Source organism: Oryza glaberrima, chromosome 4 (genome assembly GCF_000147395.1).
Source record: "Oryza glaberrima chromosome 4, OglaRS2, whole genome shotgun sequence".
Lineage (NCBI taxonomy): Eukaryota > Viridiplantae > Streptophyta > Magnoliopsida > Poales > Poaceae > Oryza > Oryza glaberrima.
The window spans coordinates 9,918,169-9,942,616 of record NC_068329.1 but is presented as its reverse complement, the minus strand read 5'-3'; the positions used below and the strand labels follow the sequence as shown (position 1 = coordinate 9,942,616).

At 46.5% G+C, this 24,448-nt stretch overlaps 1 protein-coding gene across 1 annotated transcript; it reads right to left on the bottom strand.

The window, feature by feature from the left end:
* Positions 1–243: 243 nt before the first annotated feature.
* On the bottom strand, positions 244–1,521 carry LOC127772111 (fasciclin-like arabinogalactan protein 14). Its single transcript, XM_052298098.1, has one exon. The coding sequence runs from the start codon at positions 1,484–1,486 to the stop codon at positions 650–652; it is 837 nt and encodes a 278-aa protein (XP_052154058.1). The 5' UTR covers positions 1,487–1,521; the 3' UTR covers positions 244–649.
* Positions 1,522–24,448: the final 22,927 nt, after the last annotated feature.

Here is a 24,448-nt window from a genome sequence, read left to right as displayed (position 1 = left end):
CGAGATAAATTTATTAAGCCTAATTAATCCGTCATTAGCAAATGTTTACTGTAGCACCACATTGACAAATCGTGGAGTAATTAGGCTTAAAAGATTCGTGTCGCAATTTACGTGCAAAATGTGCAATTGGTTTTTTCCTACATTTAATGTCCCATGCATGTGTCCAAACATTTGATGTGATGTTTTTGGCCAATTTTTTTTGATCTAAACAAGGCATTAGGAGGGTAGGTATCATTTATTTTTTTTTGAAGAATCGGATAACTAATTTGTAGTCTCCTCCATTCAAAAAACTGATCATCACGGGAAAATTTTGGAGCAGGTTAAAATTCAAAAATTGAAGCTCGATCTCGAAAACAAATAGTAATCTCCAACTGAATCTAGGGCTCTGCGTGACGGCTCCAACAGGGTTATGATCCTGCCCTCCTGCAACACCGACGGCGGTGATATCAAAAGGAGAAAGACGACACCGCGCCGCGCGCATGTATGGCCGGTTGCACAGTTCGATAGTTGCGGAATCGCAGCATCTGTTGCGGTTCACGGGACTCAAGTTAATTTTTCTCTTCTCACTAATTAACACAGCTACAGTAATTAAATCAGCATTAATAACCAAGAAAAGAAAAAGGGAGTCTAAGCCTCTAATTAATTAACATTAAACTGAAATGAGCATCACGAGCCCCGCCGCCATCAGCCCAACGCCTGCGCCGGCCACCACCGCGCAGCTTCCCGCCGACGTTGTTGTCCCGTCCGCCGCCGCACTTGTCCCGTTTGTCGACGGCGATGTCGTCTTCGTCGGCGGCGTATCCACATTTCCCGGACCATCAACCGCCGCCGGAGCGATGGGATCGTCGTCGTAGTCCGTCATCGAGGAGGCCGACGCTTCGTCGGCGCTCTTGGCCGTCGCCGGAGAATACGGCGGCGTGCCGCCGCCGGAAGAGGGGCCGCCCAAGCTCGGCGCCACGATGGGGGCGCTGACCTGCATGACGGAGAGGTTGTACGGCCGGCACGCCACGACCTTCACCAGCTGCGACCCGATCGGCGCGCCGGGCTCGCCGGAGCCGAACGCCATTTGGTCGTCGGTGACCTGGGTGTACTTCACGAGCCCCACGCCTCCGCCGCCGCCGCCGGCGGCGGTCGGCCGGAGCAGCGTGGGGAGGAGCGCCGTCTTCGCCTTGAGGCTGTACAGCTTGACGGGGTCGTAGTAGTCGAGGAGCACCTGCAGCGCCACCACCTCCCCCTGCGTGGCCTCCGGGAGCGACGTTATGGCGCCGGCGGCGGCGTCGTCGACGACGAGGACGGTGACGGCCGGCCGCAGGTTGACGTCCTCGGCGAGCCTCGTCTGCGAGAGGAGGCCGTTGAACACGGAGAACTCCGGGAACTCGTGCAGGATCTCGGTGACGTTGAACTTGACCGCCGCGGCGGCGGGCGGCGACGACGACGCGAAGGCGAGAGCTAGGATGAGTCCGGCGGCGGCGGCGGCGGCGGCCATGGTTGCTGTGCTCTCCGCGGCGGAGGAGGCCGTCGTGCACGTGGAGATAGTGAAATTGGGAAGGGAAGGAACGTGAGGGCTAAACTGGGGGTGTACGTACGTGCATGGGAGTGGATTGCATGCATGCATGGGCGCGCCAAAAAGGTTAGACGTTGTTGACGTACGGTCCATGACACTTTGACCGAGTCTCTGGTGGGTCCATGTCATGAAGCCATGAAGAACGTTGTGCACATGGGCTGATGATAAGGCTGATAAACTTTCTCATGCTCCAAGTCCAAGGCTTTTTGTTGTCATTAAATCAGTTTTCTCTCCCTTGTCTATTTATATGTATCCTGTTTATTATATGTCCATGGTTTTTTTCTTATGAAAACTATTATATCTCTTAAAATATAGAGTTTTAGCTATACTAGTAATTACCTATGCATTAACTATGCACATGCTCATCATTTAAACATTATCTAGTCTGTCTCTTTCCAACCCCTGTAACTATATGAATTCCTTCACTACATGTAAGACCATACCAAATAAAATGGACATTATTTTGTGTAGACATTATTTTTTTATGAAACGTTTAAATTTATTGAGCATGTGAGTTTCACCGACAAGGAGGCCATACGCTAGTGCTAAAGGTAGTGGTAGCAGATTCACTACTACTACCTTTAAATTAGTATAGAAATCTAGGCACTTGCTATATTTCGAGACCGAGGTATTAACTTCAAAATTAACTTCTATCATTTGAGCTTTTAGATGGTCTGTTTGGTGTACCTCCAACTCTCAAATCCACTTCTGATCAAGTTAGAGCACAACCAAATGTTTCATGAGAGATTGCCGGATTGCTCCACAAAAATGAACTAGCAGCGTGGAGTGGCATTCTCGCCACTGCACTACTCCAAAGACAACAGGATTTCAGGAGTTAAAGTGGCAATCCCGCTTAGTATATACTAGTATAAAAATTAAGAAAATAAATTGCTAGTATAAAATTTGAGAGAAAAAAAATAACTAGAGTGGCGAATTCGAAGCGAGGGGAAAAAACCGTTTATCCGCTCTAATTGCATCCCTAGCCGACATCAGGAAGAGAATCAAAGAAACCTGTTTGTCTTAGAACTTGGAAGTATATTTAATTTGTCGTCCCATTAAAGGAGGACTTGGAATAATAAGAGATATTCAAGCTGTTAACAAATTAACCTCATCCTCAACACTGCTTGGAGAGTATCCAACTCAGATGATTGAGTTGCCAAAATCACTAAAGCCAATGCTATATTAAGAACGAATGTATGGTGGGAGGGGAAGCAGTACAAGATGAAATCCTTGATGCCCACGTCTGAATTCTTCAAAATTTTAAATTTTGAGCCAAAGATTTTAAATTGCATCATGTCAATTCTTCACTTTCTATTTTTAACTTTTTTTTATGATTTCTTGAATTTAGTGAAACATAAATTATTTTTGAACTCTAAAAAGTTAATTTCAGAACTTCCTTCTTTTTAATGTCTCTGATTTGAATATTTGAATCTTAAACCTTTGTAGAATCATGTGATGATTAATCTTTGTGATGAACAATTATTAAATGTAAGTGCTTGTTGAAAATATGGTGATGTGTTTTTGGACAGTGAATAGTGTAGTGGTCGGCATTGTGAGGCCGGTCAGATCGGGGGTTGCCACCAGTCAGACCGGAGGTGTTGGTGCGGACTGACCTAATAGCCCGACGGTCAAGTTGGTGTGAAGTTGTACTCAAATATGAAGTTTCTTGTTGTACATGTGTAGGTGTTGCTTGAGACCATGGGAGTATAAACGTTAATGAATCGGGAATAGGCTTGGTAGAAGTTGAGGTTCAGACGGTCAAGGATATCACGCGGGATGCTTAGGTTATAGAACAATGCACGTCGAGGTGAAGGTTTCCATATGGTATACACGTGGTGTTGTGTGCATGTGGAAAGAGGAGTCAAATTTCAATTGGACTCCAAGTTTATAAAGATTGGAGTGTAGAGTTGTATGGGGATGTTGTTTCCCTCGTTTGGTAGGTTTCCTATGTGATTAGGAGTCCTAGTTCTAGTTGGATTTGTGGCTAGGGGTAGCCACAATGTGGGTATAAATAGATGATGGGTTGAGGCTAGAAGATATCGACTTTTTGGGAGAGAAAAATTAGGGTTTCTTTCGAGGTTTTAGTACTAGGTCAAGAGTTGAGAGATGATTGCTTTAGATGCACTTTTAAACACATATTGATACAATAAAGTTAATTTACTTTCTTGAGTTTTGTCGGTACATGTTTTTTTGGATCCCAACAGTGACCAGAGTTTATTGGGCGGCCTAACTGGCGGCGTGATGGCGGTGTAAGTGATAGTCGGAGGTGGTCCAACCGGCGGCAAGGTGGCGGTCAGACAAGCGGCATGTATGCAGTCAGACCGGTGGCAATCTAATGGTGCCATCGGTTGAACTTCATCAAATATGAGGGTAACTTTTATCCCCGCTAAAAGTTTTGGTTTTTGGTGGTCCTACCAGTCATCCCTCCCCTCTTGTAGGCTTGATTTTTGTCTCGATCATACAACATTTTCTTTTCTATGTGTGACATCCTTGGATTTAAATTCTTCGGATTTTAAACTTTTCTTATTTTCACCAATCTCTATAAAATACCTCAAAATTGACAAAATTAGTTTAGGAGACTCTAGCTTTGTGGCATTTGCTTAGTTTTATGGTACTTTGCCAAAAGACATTCAATATATTATTTTAATATATCCTATTCAATTGTAGAGATAAAACTTTTCAAAAAATGATTTTACCCTTGGTTCACCTAGCATATTCAAACCCAAACAAATTCTAGTTGGTTCTAAACATTTGCAAAAATTTAAAAGCTGTCCCAATTTCTGGAAATCAAAATGTTTTACAAAAAAGTATAAATTCAGAAAATAATATTTCAATTTTCATTTTTTTTAAAAAATAATGTATTTGATTTCAGTAATTTTGGATCAAGTTTTGAATTTTGCAAAAATATGTTTAAATTGTACAAAAAAAGTGTTTAAATTTTAATTATGCTTGGCGAACCAAAGGTAAAATCATCTTTTACAAAGTTTTATCTCTCTATTTGAATGTGATATATTAAAATAATAGATGGAGTGTCTTTTAGCAAAGAACTATAAAACTACGGTGTCGTATGGGAAAACCACAAATTAGAATGCCCTATAGAAAATGTCACAAATTAAAGCTAGAGTGTCCTAGAGCAAATTTTGTCCTCAAAAGTCTATAACATGCTTTATTCTTACTAATTCAAGTGTAACCTATCAAACTAAACGAATTTACTGTTAATAATATTTAACCCTTTTCTTCATTTTGGAGTTCTAGATTCAAATTCTTGATATATATTGCAAACGATTAGTTCTGTCTTTCGCCAAAAAAAAAAAATTCCAAGAATCCATATCATAATCTCCACTAACAAATTTCAGATCCGGTCCTCCAAATTGAATGAAACTAATTCCGATTTTCATAGTTTACCTTTTCTCAAAATTAAAGTTTATTTATCCAAATTTTGTAATCCAAAACCTTTTATATTCCCGTATACCCATGTTGGTATTTGATATTGTCACAGATAAATCAGCAAGCACACGGATACCACTGTAGCACTTTAGCTCAAAGTATTCCAAGGGTATCAAATCATTGGGAACATGTGTGTATATTTAGGAATAAGATTCAACCAAGGACAACAACAAATGGTAGGCTTAAGCAACAGAGGATTTCTATGGGTTAATATTGATTCGGGCACCGGCTCTCCTCTAGTTTGTCAAGCTGAGTCCGGCCTACGGCTCTATGATATACTTGAATGTAGATGGATACAAAGGATGGGTACAGGGTTATCACCACCTGCCGCCTACCTCACTTTTTGTGAAGTACACAATAAATGAAGGTAATCACTATCGCTGTTGTGGCATCCACGTGGTAGCCCAATCATAAAGGAAATTTTAGAAATAAATATAGGGCCCACATGTGACTTTCTCTCTCCTCATCTTCTTCCTCCACTGCTGCCCTCTCTCATACCATCACCAGATGCATGTTCGGTCACCGGATCCGGCTGGCCCCACCTTGCTGCGAGGGTCACCTTGCTCAGCTTCATCATCGACGGTGCAACAATGACCAAAGCAAACCAATCAGAACAAATCCAACCAAATCAAAATAATCTCTTCTAATGAGTGTATCCTAGGTTGCCTCGCCAGATGAGCTGATCTCTATTCAGCAGCGGTTGTGGCGGTGCCTGCCTCCCCCTCATCCACATGCTTTGTCACCAACTCATCCGGTAGCCGCACCCATGTTGATATACACTGCATCTGGGCCACTTCTTCCGTTCCGCTAGCCGTGGTGGTGGACCAGGAGGATGGAGTCATTGGCAATGGTAGAGGTCGGTGTTCTTGTGGTGGTGCTAGGCACTAGCATTCTGGTAGGGAAAGAGAAGAGAGGGGGAGGGTGGACGAAGAAGATAGAGAGAATCACTTACAGGTGGGTCCCACATCTTTTTAATGTATTCTTTAATAATTAGCTGCCACGTGGATGCCATGTCAGTAATACATTTGACGGAGTAATTTTGCACTGGTTTTAATACTTGAGGTGTGTGAAATACCCGTTCTTGTGCTTGAAGGATGCGAAACAAATTCTACCTATAGACCTATTGTTGAGGGAGTTACATTGGACGTTTTACATAATGTGAAACTTCACTGTTCATGCCTGCCAATGGTTCGATCAATCTTCTAGTAGTAGGTTCTAGCCCACCTGAACTAGACGAAACCCTAGTACAACTCCATAAATGTCCACTCTTATCCAAAGTTGACCCAAAGCCGCGAAAGGGCCTGTAGCCTAGTGGTTACAAGAGCCTCCGTAGCACCTTAGGTCTTGGGTTCGACTCTCCATGGGAGCGGATTTTCCAGGATTTAACGGCATTTGTGCTTTCAGTGGTATGCGACGTACCCGTCGACAGCGAGGCGCCTATGGTAACTTCGTCAATCTCCAGGATTTGCCGGCCCAGTCTTCGAAGATGCTCATAGGGGTAGGGTTTGCGTGCGTGTGTTCATAGGAGTGAGTGTGCATGCGTTGCGAGTGTCTGCGTTATACTGTGAAATTCTAAAAAAAAAAGTTGACCCAAAGCCTAGCCAGATCACTCAGCCTTATAGCTAGCCAAAACAGGCGAGGCCTGGCCCATCATGGAATGGGCCCATGACGACGAGGCCCAAATTGGAAGTGTCATGCTAGCCATTCCAAAGTCGGAGCCCAGGCTATGCACAGTAAGGAGCCAAGCAGTGTGGAGCCGTCACAACCTTGTTTTAGGCACATGGGCTAAGAAAGGCATGTTAGCTCGTATAAGGCTTGGACGATCGCTGAAAAACAATTGAACGAAATCATGGAGATGGCTATGGTTAGGGTTTTGTTTGCTGCCGCCTCCTGCATTGTTCATCCCCGCCGCTGACTCTCGCATCGTCTGGGGCTGCCGTCGACTCCTGTATCATCGACTGCCGCCGCCTGCAAGGTTGCTCGAAGCAAGCTCAACAATGGGCATCCCGGTTGCACTGCTTGGTCGCTGCTTCCTACCAGCTCCACGCCTCCGCATCCTCTTACTTCTCGTTGATGACCACGACAACCTCCACGTTCACCGGTTGCCGCCAAGAAGCTTCTCGCCCTCCATTCCTACACCAAGAAGCATCACCGTCTCTTCTTTATTCTTGGTGCCTACCACCATCATCCATGTGGCCCAGACGCCCAGTCCATACCATGTCGGCCTGCTAGAACAACCGTGCTATGTCATGCCAGCATGCGAGCCTTGGTGGCAGCACAAGCACAACACGGCCAGACGGGCCGGGCCGTGCATGCATCATGAACAGTTGATACGTGCCTGGGCTGGCATGGGTGGCTCAACCATTGGCCACATATACTCACCCTCCCTAGCCTTTGCTAGCGCCAGCGCAAGGCAATGCGCCGGACAGCTGTGGCCGCTCCTCCTATACGCCTAGCAGCGCGCTAGCGCCCATAGGGCTATGCAAGCTGCCACTGTGTTGCTTCTTGCTACGAGTGGCTGCTTATTCATGCTGCCCACTGTTTGACGGCTATTAAATACCAAATTAACATCGTCAATTCCTGTATAAAACTGAAAATTTAAAATATCCAACATCGTGACAGGGTTTATTTCTAACAAATTACACAAATGTTGGTATATATTTGGATGCATGTGATAAACTACTAAAGTTGAGAAGAAATATACATAAAGAAGGAGGAGAATCAAACTCACGTGGTTCGTCCAAACCAACATCGGCGCCATTCGCCATCTCCTTCCATGTGGACGATCCAGATAGCGTCCTAATGACGGTGAAGGGGTAGTTGGGACAATTCTAACTACCAAACCCTCATACGAAGGCTATAAAAGGAGCTCACATGTTTTATTTCAAGACACACCGAGCTTAAGTTGAAATATAAGAGGCTCTATTTATCTTTTATATACAATAGAATAAGGAGAAAGTAAGGAAGGAAGAGTCAGATGGATTCCGAAGTTGTCGGTACTTTCCTCTTTACCTTTTGTACCTTGTCAATTATTCTGCTTTAATTGATATTATCTTTATCGAGTAATTGAGATTTGCTTTATGAGGATTATCTCTTAGTTAGTTTCTATTAACATACTGGATTATTGTTCATTATTGTTCATTAATAGAGAGTGATTACTTTAGTGTTTAGCTAACGCTAGAGTAGTAATTAATTGCATAGACATGGTGTCTAGGTTATTAATTACTAGTGATTGCTGCATATCCCATAGTTCATTAGAGGTTGGTGTAGAGGTGATGACAGCCCTTGAGATTATCACAGTCCTCCCTATCCGGGTACGGAGTAGAGCGTGTTCTGGTAGCAGCGAGCAAGCCAGTGCCTGAAGTATTACGATATGATTAAATTAAGCTTATGTAGATATTGTTCATCACTAGGAAATCCTCACTAAGAAATACCAACATCAACCAACATCAACAATGACACCATCTCTACTGCTTCAGCCATCTGTTGCCATTGGCTGAGCCAGCATGTGTCCACGGCCCAGCTCGCGTACCGCTGTAGCCATGAATGAGCTCAGATTGAGTTCATCCCTTCCATTCGGTCACTGCCTTGACATGTTGACAATCTCCATAGCACCCCCTGCCTCTTCTCTGCTTCTCGCCATCATCCGCCATTTATCCTTAAATAAATATATCCTGAAGCTCTACCCTTCTTATTCTAGATCGAGTAATACTGCACGAGACACTAACTGTCGAAACAAGATTTCGGCAATAATAAAAGGGGGTGGCTATCAAGCTAGGAAAGTAGATGGGTTTGGAGACAAGGAATTTTATACAGGTTCAGGCCTTCTTATTCAAGAAGTAATACCCTACTCCTGTCCGGGGATGATTCCGCCGAGTGTGTTATTGATTGTATAAAACTGGGAAAAAGAATCGTCCTGAGAGGAACCCGGACCCCTCCTTATATAGGGGAAGGGATCCGTATTACAAAGTACAATCCATATCCTAACGGAATATGGGATTACAGATAAAATACAATCGTAGCCGACTAGGATCCCGGGTATTTTCTTGACATACAAGTTTAGAATCTAACCCGAGTCCTCATAAAGATATTCTATCTATATTTGGTACCATATATCCAGCTGGAATATAACCACCATGTAGATATGGGGTAACCATAATCTCCACAGTAGCCCCCGAGACCTTCATAGTTGACCAAAATAGTCTTCTCGAAATAAAAAAACAATAATCCGAGTGCTTCAATTCAACTTGCTCTGGCTTGCCGAGTGCTAAAAGACTGTGAAGGGCGAAAATAAAACATGGTGCATCGAGTAGATGCACCTAATTAGGTGTAGCCCCCGACTATGTGATTAGTTAAAAAAACTAAACATATAGTCAAGAACCGAGTGACTTTATATCGAAGCATGCATGGTACTCAATAAAATACCCAGCCGACTGCTTCTCACTTGAATATATCAAGGATAAAAAATATGAAAATGGCCGAATGATAAACACTCAAAAAGTCCAAAAATAAATATATTTGGTAGGAATCCGAGTAAGAAACTCTTAAAATGATCCACCAAATATGATAAAGATCATGGTAATTAAGAAGTTCATTAGCCTAGGCTATAACCCTTACCATAATCAAAATAAGCATATAACATGCTAGGAGAATGACTGCTAATAAACCAGTCATCTCAAATTAACCCAACAGCTTTTGTAGCCTAAAAAAGCTTACAAAAATGGTATAACACCTTTTTGTCGGGCACCTTTTCATGTGCATCATAATAATTCCAAAGAATTATTGAATCGTGTTAAAAAGGATTTCAACAGCATCGGGCCGCATCATTGTGAGCACATATTACCGAAGCAAAAAGCACCTAAGTCCCTAGGGATCACAACGGGCCACGCTGAAAACATAATTGGGCTGAAGTACTGTACGAGCCCAGGCCCATTAGTACTCCCGATACCCTAAAAACACCGAAGTCCAAACGTCGTTTCGTCTTCCCCGCCGAGACTCTTGCCATTTTCCCCATTTCCTGCTACAGTACAAAACTGCGCTGGGCAAACTAGGGTTCATCAATCCGCTCCAATCCACCCTCAAAAACTTCACGAAATTTCTCCCCGCATCCACCGCTCCGATTCCCCATCCCTTTCCAGCCGTATCTCGAACTAAATCAAATCATCCAGTTCACATTCATGGCAGAAGAAGGAGAAAGCTTCGAGAGTCAGTGGGCGCCCTCCGATATGACGGAAGACAATCCGAAGGAGATGGTGGCGCACGGCGTTCTTCCAGCAAAAGAGATCATCGGGTGGCGACCGGCATTTGGTGAGGCATTCCCGACCCCCGATACACACGAAATCGTGGTATTTGCTCATTTCTTCTATGGCAGATTTTCCCTTCCAACCTCAAGATTTTTCTGGGGTATTCTGAACTTCTACGGGATTAGCCTGCATCATCTGAATCCAAATTTTATCCATGCCTGCGAAGCTTTTCTGGGCATTAGGCCTCATTTCACCTTGTTCCGCCGCATCTTCTTCCTCAAGCCCCAGCCAAATAAGAGCAAACCATGCGTCGTTGGGGGTGCTGGTTTCCAACTCAGGGGAACACTAAGCCAAAAATACTTCTCCATGCCCTTCAAGACTTCAAATAAAGGCTGGCACACAAACTGGTTTTATGTTCAAAACCTCGAGCCTGTTCTTCCCGAGTACTCCTGCCTTCCTTCAGTTTACCGGGATACTTGGAACTCACTGCCAATGGGAGATGAAGCTGCACAAGCAGTAGAACTGATGGAAAGGATGATAAAGCTGAAAGAACAGGGCCTTCAAGGAGAACAGATCACCCGGCACTTTATCAAGTGTCGGTTAGCTCCAATCAAAGAAAGATCTCGCACAGCCTTCGAATTTGACGGCAAGCATGACCCAAACCGTGAAGATCCAGATTCTCTTGACTTCAAGGTCATGAAGGAAAGGATGTATAAGATCTTCTCAAACGCCATCGTTGTCAGCTACTCACACTTGCTGCCAGTCGTACCGTTCAATGCATTCAATCCTCCTCCACCGGTACGTATTCATACACTTCAACCCTTCTCAAAATATGATCTTGTTTTCTTGTTGAATCAGTTAACAACGAAGTATATTACACCCAGGAATTCGCTTTGATGAAGTCGGATCCCCCCATTGCTCAACGCCGATCTCCCCGCCACCAAACTAGGCAAGGGAGCGGAGGACCAAGAATTCTGTCTGAAACCCAACCAAGTGCTTCTGATCTAGTCGGCCAGACAGATTCTCGAAAGAGGAAGCTGGTTCTAAGTGACGACGAAGCCGATGATACCACCAGGAGGCCTGAAGACCGAGAGACGACCAAGAAACTACCAAAACAAGCTACTCCAAGAAAGAAAACATCCAGTCGCCCTGTGCCAAAGATCAGGAAGTCTTCTAGGTGCAACTCATATAACGATCTCCCTTGTATTGATGCGCACCCATTGTGGCAATAACACTGATAATCAAATTTGCAGGAAACCATCTGATATAGACCCGTCTGGGAAAGACTCTGACCCGACTAACATGGACACGAGTTCTTCCAAAGAAACTGGGCCAACTGTTGGGGGTCACCTGAGTGACAATCAGCCGTCAACCGATAATGTAGAATCCGGTGATCAACCCCCAACTGGAACCCAGTCGGCCGAAGCCGAAACCGGAGTTAATCAGGAGCCCCCGACTAGAAACCAGTCGGACGCAGGGCCAAGCCAAGAGATTCCAGAAGTCGAAACCCAAGCAGACAGCCCTCGCGGACAAAATGCCAGCAATAAAACCAGAGATCTGGATCTCCTTTAAAGGCATCCGAATCCACTCATCCTCGTCCAGAAATCATTACGGGTAAAACACTTTGTCTAAAACCATGTCGACCCAAATAACTCTGACCAATTGTCTAACCTCTGTCAGTGGATACATTAGGGCCAATGATCAGTGATGAAGAAGAAATTCCCCGTATACAAGCAGCCGAAGATTCGTGCCCTCCCATTCTGGTGAAGTGGTGGGATGATAATCTGCAGCCTCAAGGAATTGTAATAAACCGGCAAAAAGAAGATGAAGAGGTCGGCCTACTGAAAAAGGCACTCAACCAAGCGACTCGCATTGTAAATGTAAGTTCCTAGACGCCTGACCTCAGCTATCTTGTTTGCCATCTGGCTCGAGTGCTGATTAAACTGCCCCACAGAGGATTCATCTTAGGAATGAGGCGAAAACCGCAACCCTAGAGAATTTAGTCCCTCATCTCGGAACCCTCGAAGCCACCAGGAATCAACTGCACGAAGCGAAAGAACTTGCCAGGAAGAATGAACATGATCTGAGGGATCGGATCGCTGAGCTCCAGGAATCAAATTTTGAACTGAGTGGCTCATCAAAAGGTACGCACAAACTCTGCTCAACTGACCCATACTGTTATCTTAGCAATCTTGATTAACCGTAATCAATGTAGTGCAAGCTGCCAAGATATCTCAGTTGGAGAAGCAGATTCAAATTCTGGAAAATGACAAGGCAGAACTGGCAAAACAAAGGGACCTGGCTTTAAAGGAAGTTGAGGGTATCAACAATCAATACCTCAAAAGCCATTATCCTCCATGTGCTGACTTATTAATGTGAATCTGTTGATGCAGACCGCAAGATCAAATCTCAAGCTCAATTCGACGTCCTGGTTGGCAAGATAAAAAAACTTGAAGAAGCCCGGGATGAGGTTGCTAACGCTGCTGCCCCAATTGTTCAAGCGATGTTCTTCAATAACAACGGCCCGAGTGCACTTGATGCTTCTGAAATTTTCGACAAGCTGAGTGTTGCTCCGGATACATATTTCAAGAACATCAAAGAAGCTGGAAGTATGAGAGCAAGTCTGGCGTTGGCGATGACTAAATCCCTTTATCCGAGAGTTGATATTGACGCCATTGATGGCTTTGCAGACGGACAAGCGAAGAAGCTGCTCTTGACCTCATCAGTGATGCGCAGAAAGCCGCTGATAAGATTGCTGCTGATGTAGTTGAGAGATTTCAGGACACCGATCTTTGACCGACTGGTCCTGATAATTCTGATGATGAAAAGACTGATACTGATTAATGTACCAATGATTTTGATGATTAATGATGATGGAGGCACAATTTGTACAATACTGATGAATTTATGCTGTGCTCGATATCTTAACTTAGTTCCTGATTTCTTAAAAGTTTTTGTCAAACCTTGTTGAGCCTAAAACCCGCAAAAGTTGTTAAAAAACTTTTAGTCCTCATTGACTAAGCCAAGAAATCAAACAGGGCAATGATACATCAAGTAAGCAAATTGAATTGATAAAAATCACACTCCATTATTATTATAGTAGCCCCCTGACTGAAAACTTCAAGGAAAAACTTGAAGTTAGCAGTCAAAGAGGAAAGATACAAACGAAATGCCTAAGCGTAAAATCAACGAAGGTGTTCAATATTCCAAGAATTGTTGATGAGAGTGCCATCTGCGCGCTTGAGTCGATAAGAACCCGGCCGAGTGACTTCAGCAATTATGAACGGTCCTTCCCATAAGGGAGATAATTTATGCCGATCCTGTGTTGTTTGAATTTTCCTCAGAACCAGGTCACCAACTAAAAAGGCTCGCGATCGAACATTCTGACTATGATAACGGCGCAACCCTTGCAAATATCGAGTCGACTGAATTAAAGCTGCTTCTCGGGCTTCCTCTAGTCGGTTGATGTTGTCTACTCAGCCCTCTTCATAGCCCTCCTCGTTGAAGTTCTGAAATCGTAGTGATTCAAATTCCACTTCACTCGGCAACATTGCTTCTACGCCGTAAACCAAAAGAACGGCGACTGGCCGGTAGCCCGACTAGGAGTAGTGCGTAAAGACCAAAGTACGGACGGCAGCTGATCTACCCATTTACTAGCATAGGGACGTAGTCGGTCAAAAACTCGTGCTTTGATCCCTTGAAGTATCATACCGTTAGCGCGCTTGACTTGTCCGTTACTCATAGGGTGTGCCATGGAGGCGTAACAAATTTTAATGCTGAAGTCTTCACAAAAGTATTTAAATGCTCCGCCAGTGAATTGAGTGCCATTATCAGTGATGATCCGATTGGGTACCCTAAACCGATGCACAATGTTGATGAAAAAATCTCTAGCTTTATCTGCTGTGATCGTGATGACCGGTTTAGCCTCAATCCACTTGGAGAATTTGTCGATAGCCACAAAGAGATGCGTGTAACCGCCGACTGCCCTTTTAAATGGGCTGACCATGTCAAGCCCCCAGACCGCAAACGGCCAGGACAACGGGATGGTTTGCAACTCTTGGGCTGGCAAATGAGTTTGTCTGGCAAAAAATTGACAACCTTCGCATGTCCGCACAATCTTGTCCGCATCGGACACAGCTGTAGGCCAGAAAAAACCTTGCCGGTAAGCTTTGCCGACAATGGTCCGTGCAGCAGCATGATTACCACAAATACCAGAATGTATATCCTTCAACAATTGTCTCCCTTCCTCCAAAGATACACAGCACTACAGTATTCCTGATGGACTTTTCTTGTATAGTCCAGCTTCATGAATAATGTAAAGTCTGCTGTGCCTGGAAATCCGCTCGGCTTCATTTTTGTCTTTAGGGAGTTCTTGTTTGGTCAAAAATTTTATGAGGGGTTCTCTCCAGTCGGCTTCAATCATGCTTACGCCTTGAGTATCCATGGCTTCGATTGCTTCTTTTCTGGGCACGGTTGGTTCATAAAGATGCTCAACGAACACATCAGAAGGGGCTGCTTCCCATTTTGAACCAAAATTGGCCAGTCTATCGGCTGCCTCGTTGTTATGTCGAAGGACATCGGTGAGCTCAAGTCCATCGAATTTATCTTCCAGCTTGCGTACCTCTTGACGCTAAGCGGCCATATTATCATCTAGACATGACTACTCTTTCATGACTTGATTAACAACCAACTGGGAGTCTCCGCGGACGATTAATCGGCGAATGCCTAAAGAAATTGCAATCCTTAATCCATGGAGTAGCGCCTCGTATTCCGCCACGTTATGGGACGCAGAAAAGTGTATCCACAATATGTAGCTCAATCTTTCTCCAGTTGGGGAAATCAAGACGACCCCAGCTCCAGTGCCTGTAAGCCTCTTCGACCCATCAAAATGCATAGTCCAATATTCCATCTTTTCCTCTGGCATGTCTTCTTGACACTCGGTCCACTCAGCATGGAAATCAGCTAAAGCTTGTGACTTGATCGAAGTTTGTGGCTTGAATGATATGTCCAAAGACATCAACTCTAAGGCCCACTTCGCAATCCGTCCATTTGCTTCGCGATTGTGAAGTATATCTCCGAGTGGAAACGATGTGACTACCGTAACCGAGTGACTTTGAAAATAGTGAGATAATTTTCTGACGGTAATTAAGACACCATATAATAACTTTTGAACCTGAGGATACCTTGTCTTGGAGTCGGCTAGAACCTCGCTGACAAAATAAATTGGTCGTTGGACTTTTTGAATGTGGCCTTCCTCTTCACGCTCAACAACCAGGACCGTGCTCACAACCTAGGAGGTCGCCGACACATATAACAGCAGCGGCTCCTGTGGATGCGGCGAGGCCAAAACTGGTGGAGTAGTGAGAAGTCTCTTGAAGTCTTCAAAGGCTTTTTGTGCTTCGGGTCCCCACTGGAAATTGTCAGTTTTCTTCAGCAGCTTGGAGAAGGGCATCCCCCGCTCGCCGAGTCGTGAGACGAACCGGCTGAGCGCCTATCGCGTCCCAAATCGACCCTAAAATACATCCTCTAAATTATGCCCAGAATAATTAAAATGCTTGTGAAAGCCTTCAAAAATTAAAATGTGCAAAGTTAAAAGTCAAATAGGGCTTAGAGGATTTTTGTATATTTCCTAAAAGCCTAAAATGTGTAAATAAATTTTAGTGGAATTTTCAGAGCACAAATAATAATTATTAAGAAATAAACAAAGTTAAAAAGGTTTTATAAAAAGAAAACCCTAAAAATCACCCTCTCCCCTCTAATGGGCCGAATTCGGCCCATCTCCCTCCCCCTCTCTCCTCTCCCCCGCGGCCCACTAGGCCCTCCCCGCGTGCGCGCCGCTGAAGGGCGGGCCCGCCCGCCACCCTCGCTGACGGGTGGGGCCCACCCGTCATCCCCTTCCTCCCGCCGCTCCCGCCGCCCCGCCCGTGCCAAGCGCCGCCGCCGCCGCCGATTCCGCCGTATCCCGCCGTCCCCGCGTGCATTAAAGTGGGGGGGGGGGATTATTCCCCGGGATCCCCTCCCCCTTTCCCCCCATTTTTCCCTCCTTCTCTCCCTCGGATTTGTTTGGAAACCTCTCCCCTAACCTCGCCGGCGCCATTAAAGGCGGCCGGGTCTCCCGCGCCCATTTCCCCCTCCTCCGGCCGCCCTCTCTCACTCCCAACCCTATATAAACCCTCCCCGAGCTCCCCACCACCGTTTCCGCCACTCACCGCCCTCTCTCCACGCCGGAATCGAGCTCGCGCCGTCGCTCTCTCTCTCCGCCGTCGCCGCCGAGCTCCGGTCCGCCGCCGTCGTCGCCCCGGACCACCTCCCACCTCGGCGCCGCCTCCTTCGGCTTCGCTGCATCCTCGCCGACCTCGTTCACCCCTCCGTTTCGCTCGCCGACCGCCGGAGCGCCGTCGACCCTGTCCACCCGAGCCGCGCCGCCGCCTGCCTCCGCTCCGGTCGCCGTTTCCGTCGTCGCCATCGACCCGGGGTGAGCCATGGACCGCCGCTTCGTTTCCCCTTTCCCTCCCTCTCTCGGCCGCCGCTCCGCCGTGCCTATGGCCGCCGCCGGCGACCATAGGGGCGCGGGCGCACCGCCTCCCGCCGGCCGCGCCGACGTGGCCGTCTCCGGGCGCGCCTAGCGGCTGCCGCGTGGGGCCCGGCCGTCAGCCGCCCGCGCCCTCGGGTGTGGCTGACGCGTGGGGCCCACGGCGTCGGCCGGTGTGAGCCGGGTGCACCCGGTCCACCGTGGACCGTGAGGCTGCCGCGTGGGTCCCACTCTCGTGGACCCGGTCCGCGCGCCCTCTCTCCCGGCTGACGCAATAAATATATTTTTAAATTAAAATTTAAATGAAGAAATTCGTAAATATTCATTTAAGGAGCATATAAACTTCAAATGGCCATAACTTGGCCATTTGAACTCGGAATTGGACCGTTCAAGTCTCTAATTTTTCCTTAAGAAGTCAAGAACCCATTTGTGTGCTTTGTTCCTGCTTGTTATATGGAGTTTATTAGAGTAAAAGCCCTTTTATTTTCCGTTGGTCGTGTAGACGCTGCAGCTTCGGAAGATCCGCTCTTCGTGGAGGTTGAAGCCGACGTTTGGGAAAGCGAGCAAGGCAAGTCACATCATCCTTGAACATATTGAATCCCAGTTTATAAAGTTATTTTGATTTAAATTATTGCATTACTGCTTTATTTAAAATTCCCGCGTTATCACTGTTTTATTTAGCCATGCCTATTTACCTTTGTTATGAACTTATTATTGTTATTGTTATTATTACCTTGTTCACCCTAGGATAAACAAAACCCCAACTAGTGGACATTTTATTTATGGTTCCACCAGTATGAATTTAGGTAGATGCTTCGCTGTTTAATAGGACAACATAGGGTGGTTTTATAACTCTAGACTTTGGGAATATTCATATCACTTGGACACCATGGAATGGTTGGATTTTTGTGGAATTGGATTCACACCTCTCCCTCTATTCAAAATCCTCAAAATGGTTTTAGGCTGGGCTCGGGGTGCATGGTTTTGATGGTAGCACCTCGGCCATATAAGGACCGGTCTTCGGGCCTCTGTTGCAAAGCACTACCGTACTTCCACATGTCTAATGGGTAAGGCTTAGTTTGTGGCTCAGTCTGGTTATAAACAAGAGTACACGGATGGAGATGGACGAAGTCAGGGGTCGATGGACATCTCTAGGGCAAATGAAGGCTACACGAGCTGCGGCCCGGTAGTCGAGATGTCATGGCACAGGGCCGGTGTCCTGCTGCTAGGGGCTCAGTCCTGCCTACCTGTCCCGGGGGTTCCGGCCGTAGGTGGGTTGGGTCGGTACTCTTGTCTATGGCTAGGATGGGTTGGAAACTATGTCATGTCTTCCGTCCATATGCCGTGGTGGTATGTGGCACGTGGTTGCACGTGAGGAAGACGTGTCTTGTGGGTAAAGATGTACACCTCTGATCAGAGTAAAACCTATTCGAATAGCCGCGCCCTCGGTTATGGGCAAGCCTAGCAATGTACCCAAGTTAGTGTTTTTAATTCTTAAATCCGGCTTAATAACTAAAATGTGGAATGGTTGGCCTGGGTTGGCTTGGGACGAGCTGGGACCCAGGGTCGGGTTGCCAGTTCGGTCTGAATCATCGTAGGCCTTGGGTTAAGGCAGGTTCGTGTGGGTTCACGGCCTTGTTTAATAATATTAAATAGTTCTAGGATCGTGTTTTAAATTTAGCTTTGAGCAACTAAGGGTCTTTTAAATGCTGTTTATTACAAAACCTAACCCCTATACTATAACTCCATTGTACTCCTTTGCATTTATGCTGCACTTGTGGGTGTGTCTTGTTGAGTACGGTGGGTGTACTCAGTCTTGCTCAATTTTTCCCAAACCCAGAAGAGGAGCCCCTGGATGATGAAGGCTTTGGTGTCTAGCTCGTGCCTGCCGTCAAGCGCCTGTGGTCGTCGCCTTAGTCTTCCGCTGTTTTTCGTTGTCTTTGAGTGTGTTGGGCCGTCGCTGCCCATGTAATAATTAACTATTTACGCTTCCGCTTATTAAACTCTGAATTGTATCAACTTCTGGTGTACCTTGCCTCCTAGGACAAGGAATAATACACGCACGTAAGGAACGCCCATTGGGCTATTTCCGGTCGTGACAGCGCCGCCATGCAACCAGTCAGCTTTTGGACGTCTTTTTGGGAGCTTGGCGGTTTCATGTTGAGGATGGCGTTGATTTTCTCCGGGTTGGCCTGTATGCCTCTTTGAGATACCATAAATCCGAGCAACTTCCCTAACGGTACTCCGAAGATGCACTTTTCCGGGTTTAGTTTCATCTTGAAAGCACGAATGCTTGTAAAAGTTTCTTCTAAATCCGCAATCAGGTCATCCTTCTGCTTGGTCTTGACGACTACATCATCAACATAGGCTTCAACATTGCGATCGATCTGAGTTGAAAAACCTTTGAATCATGCGTTGATAGGTCGCTCCTGCGTTCTTCAATCCAAAGGGCATGGTGATGTAGCAGTAGGCCCCAAAGGGCGTAATAAACGAGGTCTTCAAGCAGTCGGATTCTTTTAGTCGGATCTGATGATATCCCGAGTAACAATCTAAGAAGCTGAGTAACTCGCAGCCGGCCGTTGAGTCAACCACCTGGTCAATGCGAGGTAACCCAAAAGGGTCTTTGGGACAAGATTTGTTGAGGTCGGTATAATCGACACACATGCGCCATTGCCCCGTCTTTTTCCGGACCAGGACTGGGTTAGCCAGCCAGTCGGGGTGAAGGACTTCCTTAATGAAGCCTGCTGCTAACAGCTTGGTTAATTCCTCCTTGATCGCATCCTTCTTGTCCTGTGCAAAACGGCGGAGTCATTGCTTGATGGGTTTGGCGTCTTCCTTAACATGTAAAGAGTGCTCAATCACCTCTCTGGGGATACTAGGCATATCGGATGGTTTCCACGCAAAAATATCTTTATTATTCTGAAGAAAGGTGATGAGCGCGCTTTCCTATTTACAATCTAACTCAGCGCCTATTACAGCAGTCTTATCAGGATCGGAGGGATCTAAGGGAATCTTTTTCGTCTTGGCATCACTTTCTTCGGTTTTTGTCAGTTTGGTTGCAGGCACTTCTCCCTCGCTTGCCGTGGTCGCTGCCAGTCGGATCTCTTCGCGAGCGAGAGTAGCCTCGTGGGTTTGGGCCATCTCGCAACTTTCTTTGTCGCATGTGACGGCCTGCTTGATGTCGCTCCGTAGTGATATGACTCCTCGAGGACCAGGCATCTTCATCATCGTGTAGGTGTAGTGTGGGACGGCCATAAATTTAGCTAAAGCCGGTCGTCCAAGTATAGCGTGATATGCTGTCTCGAAATCAGCAACTTCGAAACAAACATTTTCTGTGCGAAAATTCTCCCGAGTGCCGAAGGTAACTGGAAGAGTGATCTGGCCGAGTGGTGTAGCTGACAATCCTGGGATAACACCGTGGAAGGGTGCATTACTCGACTTTAATTCCGTGCGAGGAATATGCATATCGTCCAGGGTCTTAGTGAAAAGGATGTTGAGTGCGCTGCCATCATCGATGAGAGTCCGTCGGAGCTTGACATTGCGAACCACTGGGTCTAGTACCAGGGGGTACTGCCTCGGGTGGAGCACTCGGTCGGGATGATCCGAGCGGTCGAACTTAATTGCTATCTCTGACCACCAAAGATATTGGGGCGTGTTAGGCTGAACCGCATTAATCTCCCATTCTGTCAGCTTCTGTTTTCTCTTAGACTCATAAGCCAGGGGTCCGCCGAAGTTGTGATTGAGTTCTTTGCGATGATCTTGAAAACCAGTCGGGGCATCGTCTTCATCATCTTTCTTCTTTGATGTGCCTTGATCTCCGTCTAAGGGTTTATGTGCATTTTTGACGTATTGCTCCGCGAACTGTTTGTAGACGAAGCAGTCTTTGGCCACGTGGTTGGAGTTGGGATGATGCGGACATTGGGAGTTCATTATCTTGTTGAAGGTGTTGACGCGGGGACGTTGTCGGGAAGATGGAGAGGTTGTTGCCACAAGTTCTTTGGGCTTACGCTTGCGATCCTTGTGGTTGTTACTTCCACTCCCTCCTGCAGTCGGCATGTCCTTCTTTGGCTTCCAAGTGGTGCTCGACTGCTTGGACGCGGTAATAGCATCTTCGGCTTTGGCATACTCGTTGGCTTTTTCAAACATCTGTTTGACCGTCCTAGGAGGTTTGCGTCCGATCTTGCCAACTAGGTCGTCGTGGCGAATGCCTTTGGTGAAGGCGGCGATGATGACGTCGTCGGTGATGTCGGAGATCTTGTTGCGTTTCTCAGAGAAGCGTCGGATGTAATCTCGAAGGGATTCTCCAGGCTTCTGAACGACGTTGTAGAGATCGAACTGTGTGCCGGGGCGTTCAAAGGTACCCTGGAAGTTGGCGATGAAGTGGTCGCATAGTTCTGCCCATGATCCGATCGTGCCGCGGGGTAGCCCGTGGAGCCATGACCGAGCAGAATCCGCTAGGGCCACAGGTAAATAATTCGCCATGGCTTTGCTGTCTCCTCCCGCTGCGCGGATTGCGAGACCATAGACGGTGAGCCAAGACTCAGGGTTGGTGGTGCCGTCATATTTCTCGATTCCAGTCGGCTTAAAGCCGGCTAGCCAATCCACTCGACGCAGATCACTTGTGAAGGCAGCAACTCCGTCCACGTCGTCGTCGTAGCAATCCGATGAATGATGGCCTCTTGCTGCGCGGCGCTGGTTGATGGTGTCGCGAAGATCGATGGGGCGCCTTCGATGTGGGGAGTGTGGTAGTTCAACTCGGCGCTCCCTATATCGTTCGGGAGGCGAACGAACAGACCGTTCATCATGTCCCCTGCTCCTGCAACTAGATCCGGCGCCGGCAATGCTGAGGCTTGGCTGGTGATAGTCTTGAGATCGAAGATGAGGGACTCGGCTACCAGTCGGGGTGCGAGTGCTTGCGGAGTTGGCTGGAACCGATGCAGCGATCATGGTCTTCGTCTGGTTCAAGATGTTGACTACATGATCAGCTTGGTTGAGTGCGTCTTCCTTGAGGAGGGTGTCGAGGAGAGTGATTGCTGCAACCGCGTTCTGCTGGGGGGTGCGAAAGACCGCTGTCCCATCGACGTCTTGTTGCCCAATGAGCTCTCTCGCTCGCCGCCCAGATTACAAGGCGCGCTGTCGTCGGTCTTCAGCTTCCTTTGCAATCCGTTCGCGATCCTGTTGCTCACGCTGTAGTCGTTCTCACTCTTGTCGCTGTCGCTCTTCCTCCAGTCGGCGACGTTCAGCTTCTTGCCGTGCGCGATCTTGGTCCGCTTCTCGGGCTTGGCGCTGTTCCTCCGTTTCGTTGTCAGCCATGAATACGCCGAAAAAGAGGGGCGTGTAGTTATCCTCATAGCTGTCGTCGAAGTTGTCGAGGTCGCCGTGGTCGTAGTGGTAGCCGAAGTCATCGTAGTCGAGGATTTCGGTTGGTCGAGAACTGACGCCGGGGGAGCTGAGTTAGCCATCCAACTCTTCCGTCGAGACTGTCCCAAGAGGTTGGAGTATAACGCCAACCTCCCTGGATCTAGATCGGATCGGGGCTGAAGCCGGAGCTCGCCTAGATCTTCGAGTGGGAGATGTCTTGACTGTGAAGACAGCGGCCAAATCATCAGGAAGTTTCATCAGGATTGGGGGATAGGACCCGACGTCTTGATCTGGTCGCGGAAGAGTAGATTGGATCTCGTCTGAGTGGTTGGAAGCCGACTCGGGAGAGATGATCTTGGAGTAGGCCTCGGCCGAGTTCGGAATACCGAACGGCACAGGGACCTGGTCTCTCCCCGACTGGTTTGAATCAGAGATCTTGCCGAAGTCATTAGTGATGAAGTTGAGGCTGCCGAACCGGAATGCCTGCCCAGGAGGGAAGACGAAGGCGTCGATGCCAGAAACGGGACCCATCGCACTTAGTCGACAAAAACTTGACGCTACCCCTACCTGGCGCGCCAACTGTCGAAACAAGATTTCGGCAATAATAAAAGGGGGTGGCTATCAAGCTAGGAAAGTAGATGGGTTTGGAGACAAGGAATTTTATACAGGTTCAGGCCTTCTTATTCAAGAAGTAATACCCTACTCCTGTCCGGGGATGATTCCGCCGAGTGTGTTATTGATTGTATAAAACTGGGAAAAAGAATCATCCCGAGAGGAACCCGGACCCCTCCTTATATAGGGGAAGGGATCCGTATTACAAAGTACAGTGCATATCCTAACGGAATATGGGATTACAGATAAAATACAATCGTAGCCGACTAGGATCCCGGGTATTTTCTTGACATACAAGTTTAGAATCTAACCCGAGTCCTCATAAAGATATTCTATCTATATTTGGTACCATATATCCAGCTGGAATATAACCGCCATGTAGATATGGGGTAACCATAATCTCCACACTAACCCAGTGCTTAAGGTCTTGTTTAGTTAATCCCACATGCAAGGGGATTGAGAAGGATTTGGAGGGGGAATAATTCCCAATTTTATTGAGATGTGGAATTTATCCCGTCAATCCCGTCCGTCAGTCCTTCCCTCTTGAGGATTAACCGAAGAAGGCCTAATGGTATCACATTCCAAACGGCTCAAGCCAAGCGGAGCCCCGCCACCTTACTAAACACATGTCCCAAACTCTACCTGTTACCCCTATCACAATGATGCGCTTCACCATGGTGTCGAGCCCGACCTCCCCCACCTCACGTTTCTCCGTTGTTCATAACCAAGCTCATGCTAGCACATCCATGGGTAACTGGGGACAAAATATCCTTCCCTTACACCATGGCAGCCAAGCCCAACCCGATTCTTGGCCACAGTCTTCGCCGGGACACATAGTTTTGCTTTTCAGCCTCCGCTTCCTGCCACCGCACCCAACCTCTGAAGATAAAAACATGCACCAGTTTTTAGGCTCAATGTTTATTTATAAACAATTTCAAAATGATTAGATCATAGAGAGACCGGACAAGGACAATAAGGTACAACTTTGTCTACTTAGGTTTTTCCTATAAATATCAAAATTAGTAATATCACTGTGATATTACGAGAACACTTATATAGTAAAATTGTTTACACAATTTATTATTTATAAACAACCTATATTTTAAATAGTATGTAGTCCTTATATGATCGGACATTTTACCCCCTTTAGTCCCGGTTTCCAAACCGGGACTACCAATCCGGGACTAAAGATCGCTATCTTTAGTCCCGGGTGAAATAACCGGGACTAAAGATCGATCTTTAGTCCCGGTTGGTAACACCAACCGGGACTAAAGATGGCTCAGCCGGCCACGTGGCTGAAGCTCGAGTTGACCTTTGACCTTTTTTTTTATGGCCCCGTTGCTGCATGGTTTATATATATATATATATATAAATATATAAACCATGCATATATATGTTTCAATACATATGTACATGCATAATATATATGTATTTATACATATATATATGTTATGCAAATGCATATGTATATATATATATGACCAAAATATATATTTACATTATAGAAAATGTGTACACATGCATATAGAAACATAGGTATGTATTAATTATAATCCATTATATGTCCTATCTAGCTACGATTTCGACGTAATAGTAGTCGCTATCTCAGAAGCTAAGGACCTATGGATTGTATTTCCGTCGTAGAAGAATTCACCCTTGGGATCAAGGATTTGTTCGTTGATGAATCCC

Excerpts from the sequence above, each read along its gene's own strand:
- LOC127772111 (XM_052298098.1), bottom strand. The coding sequence starts at position 1,486 with ATGGCCGCCGCCGCCGCCGCCGCCGGACTCATCCTAGCTCTCGCCTTC.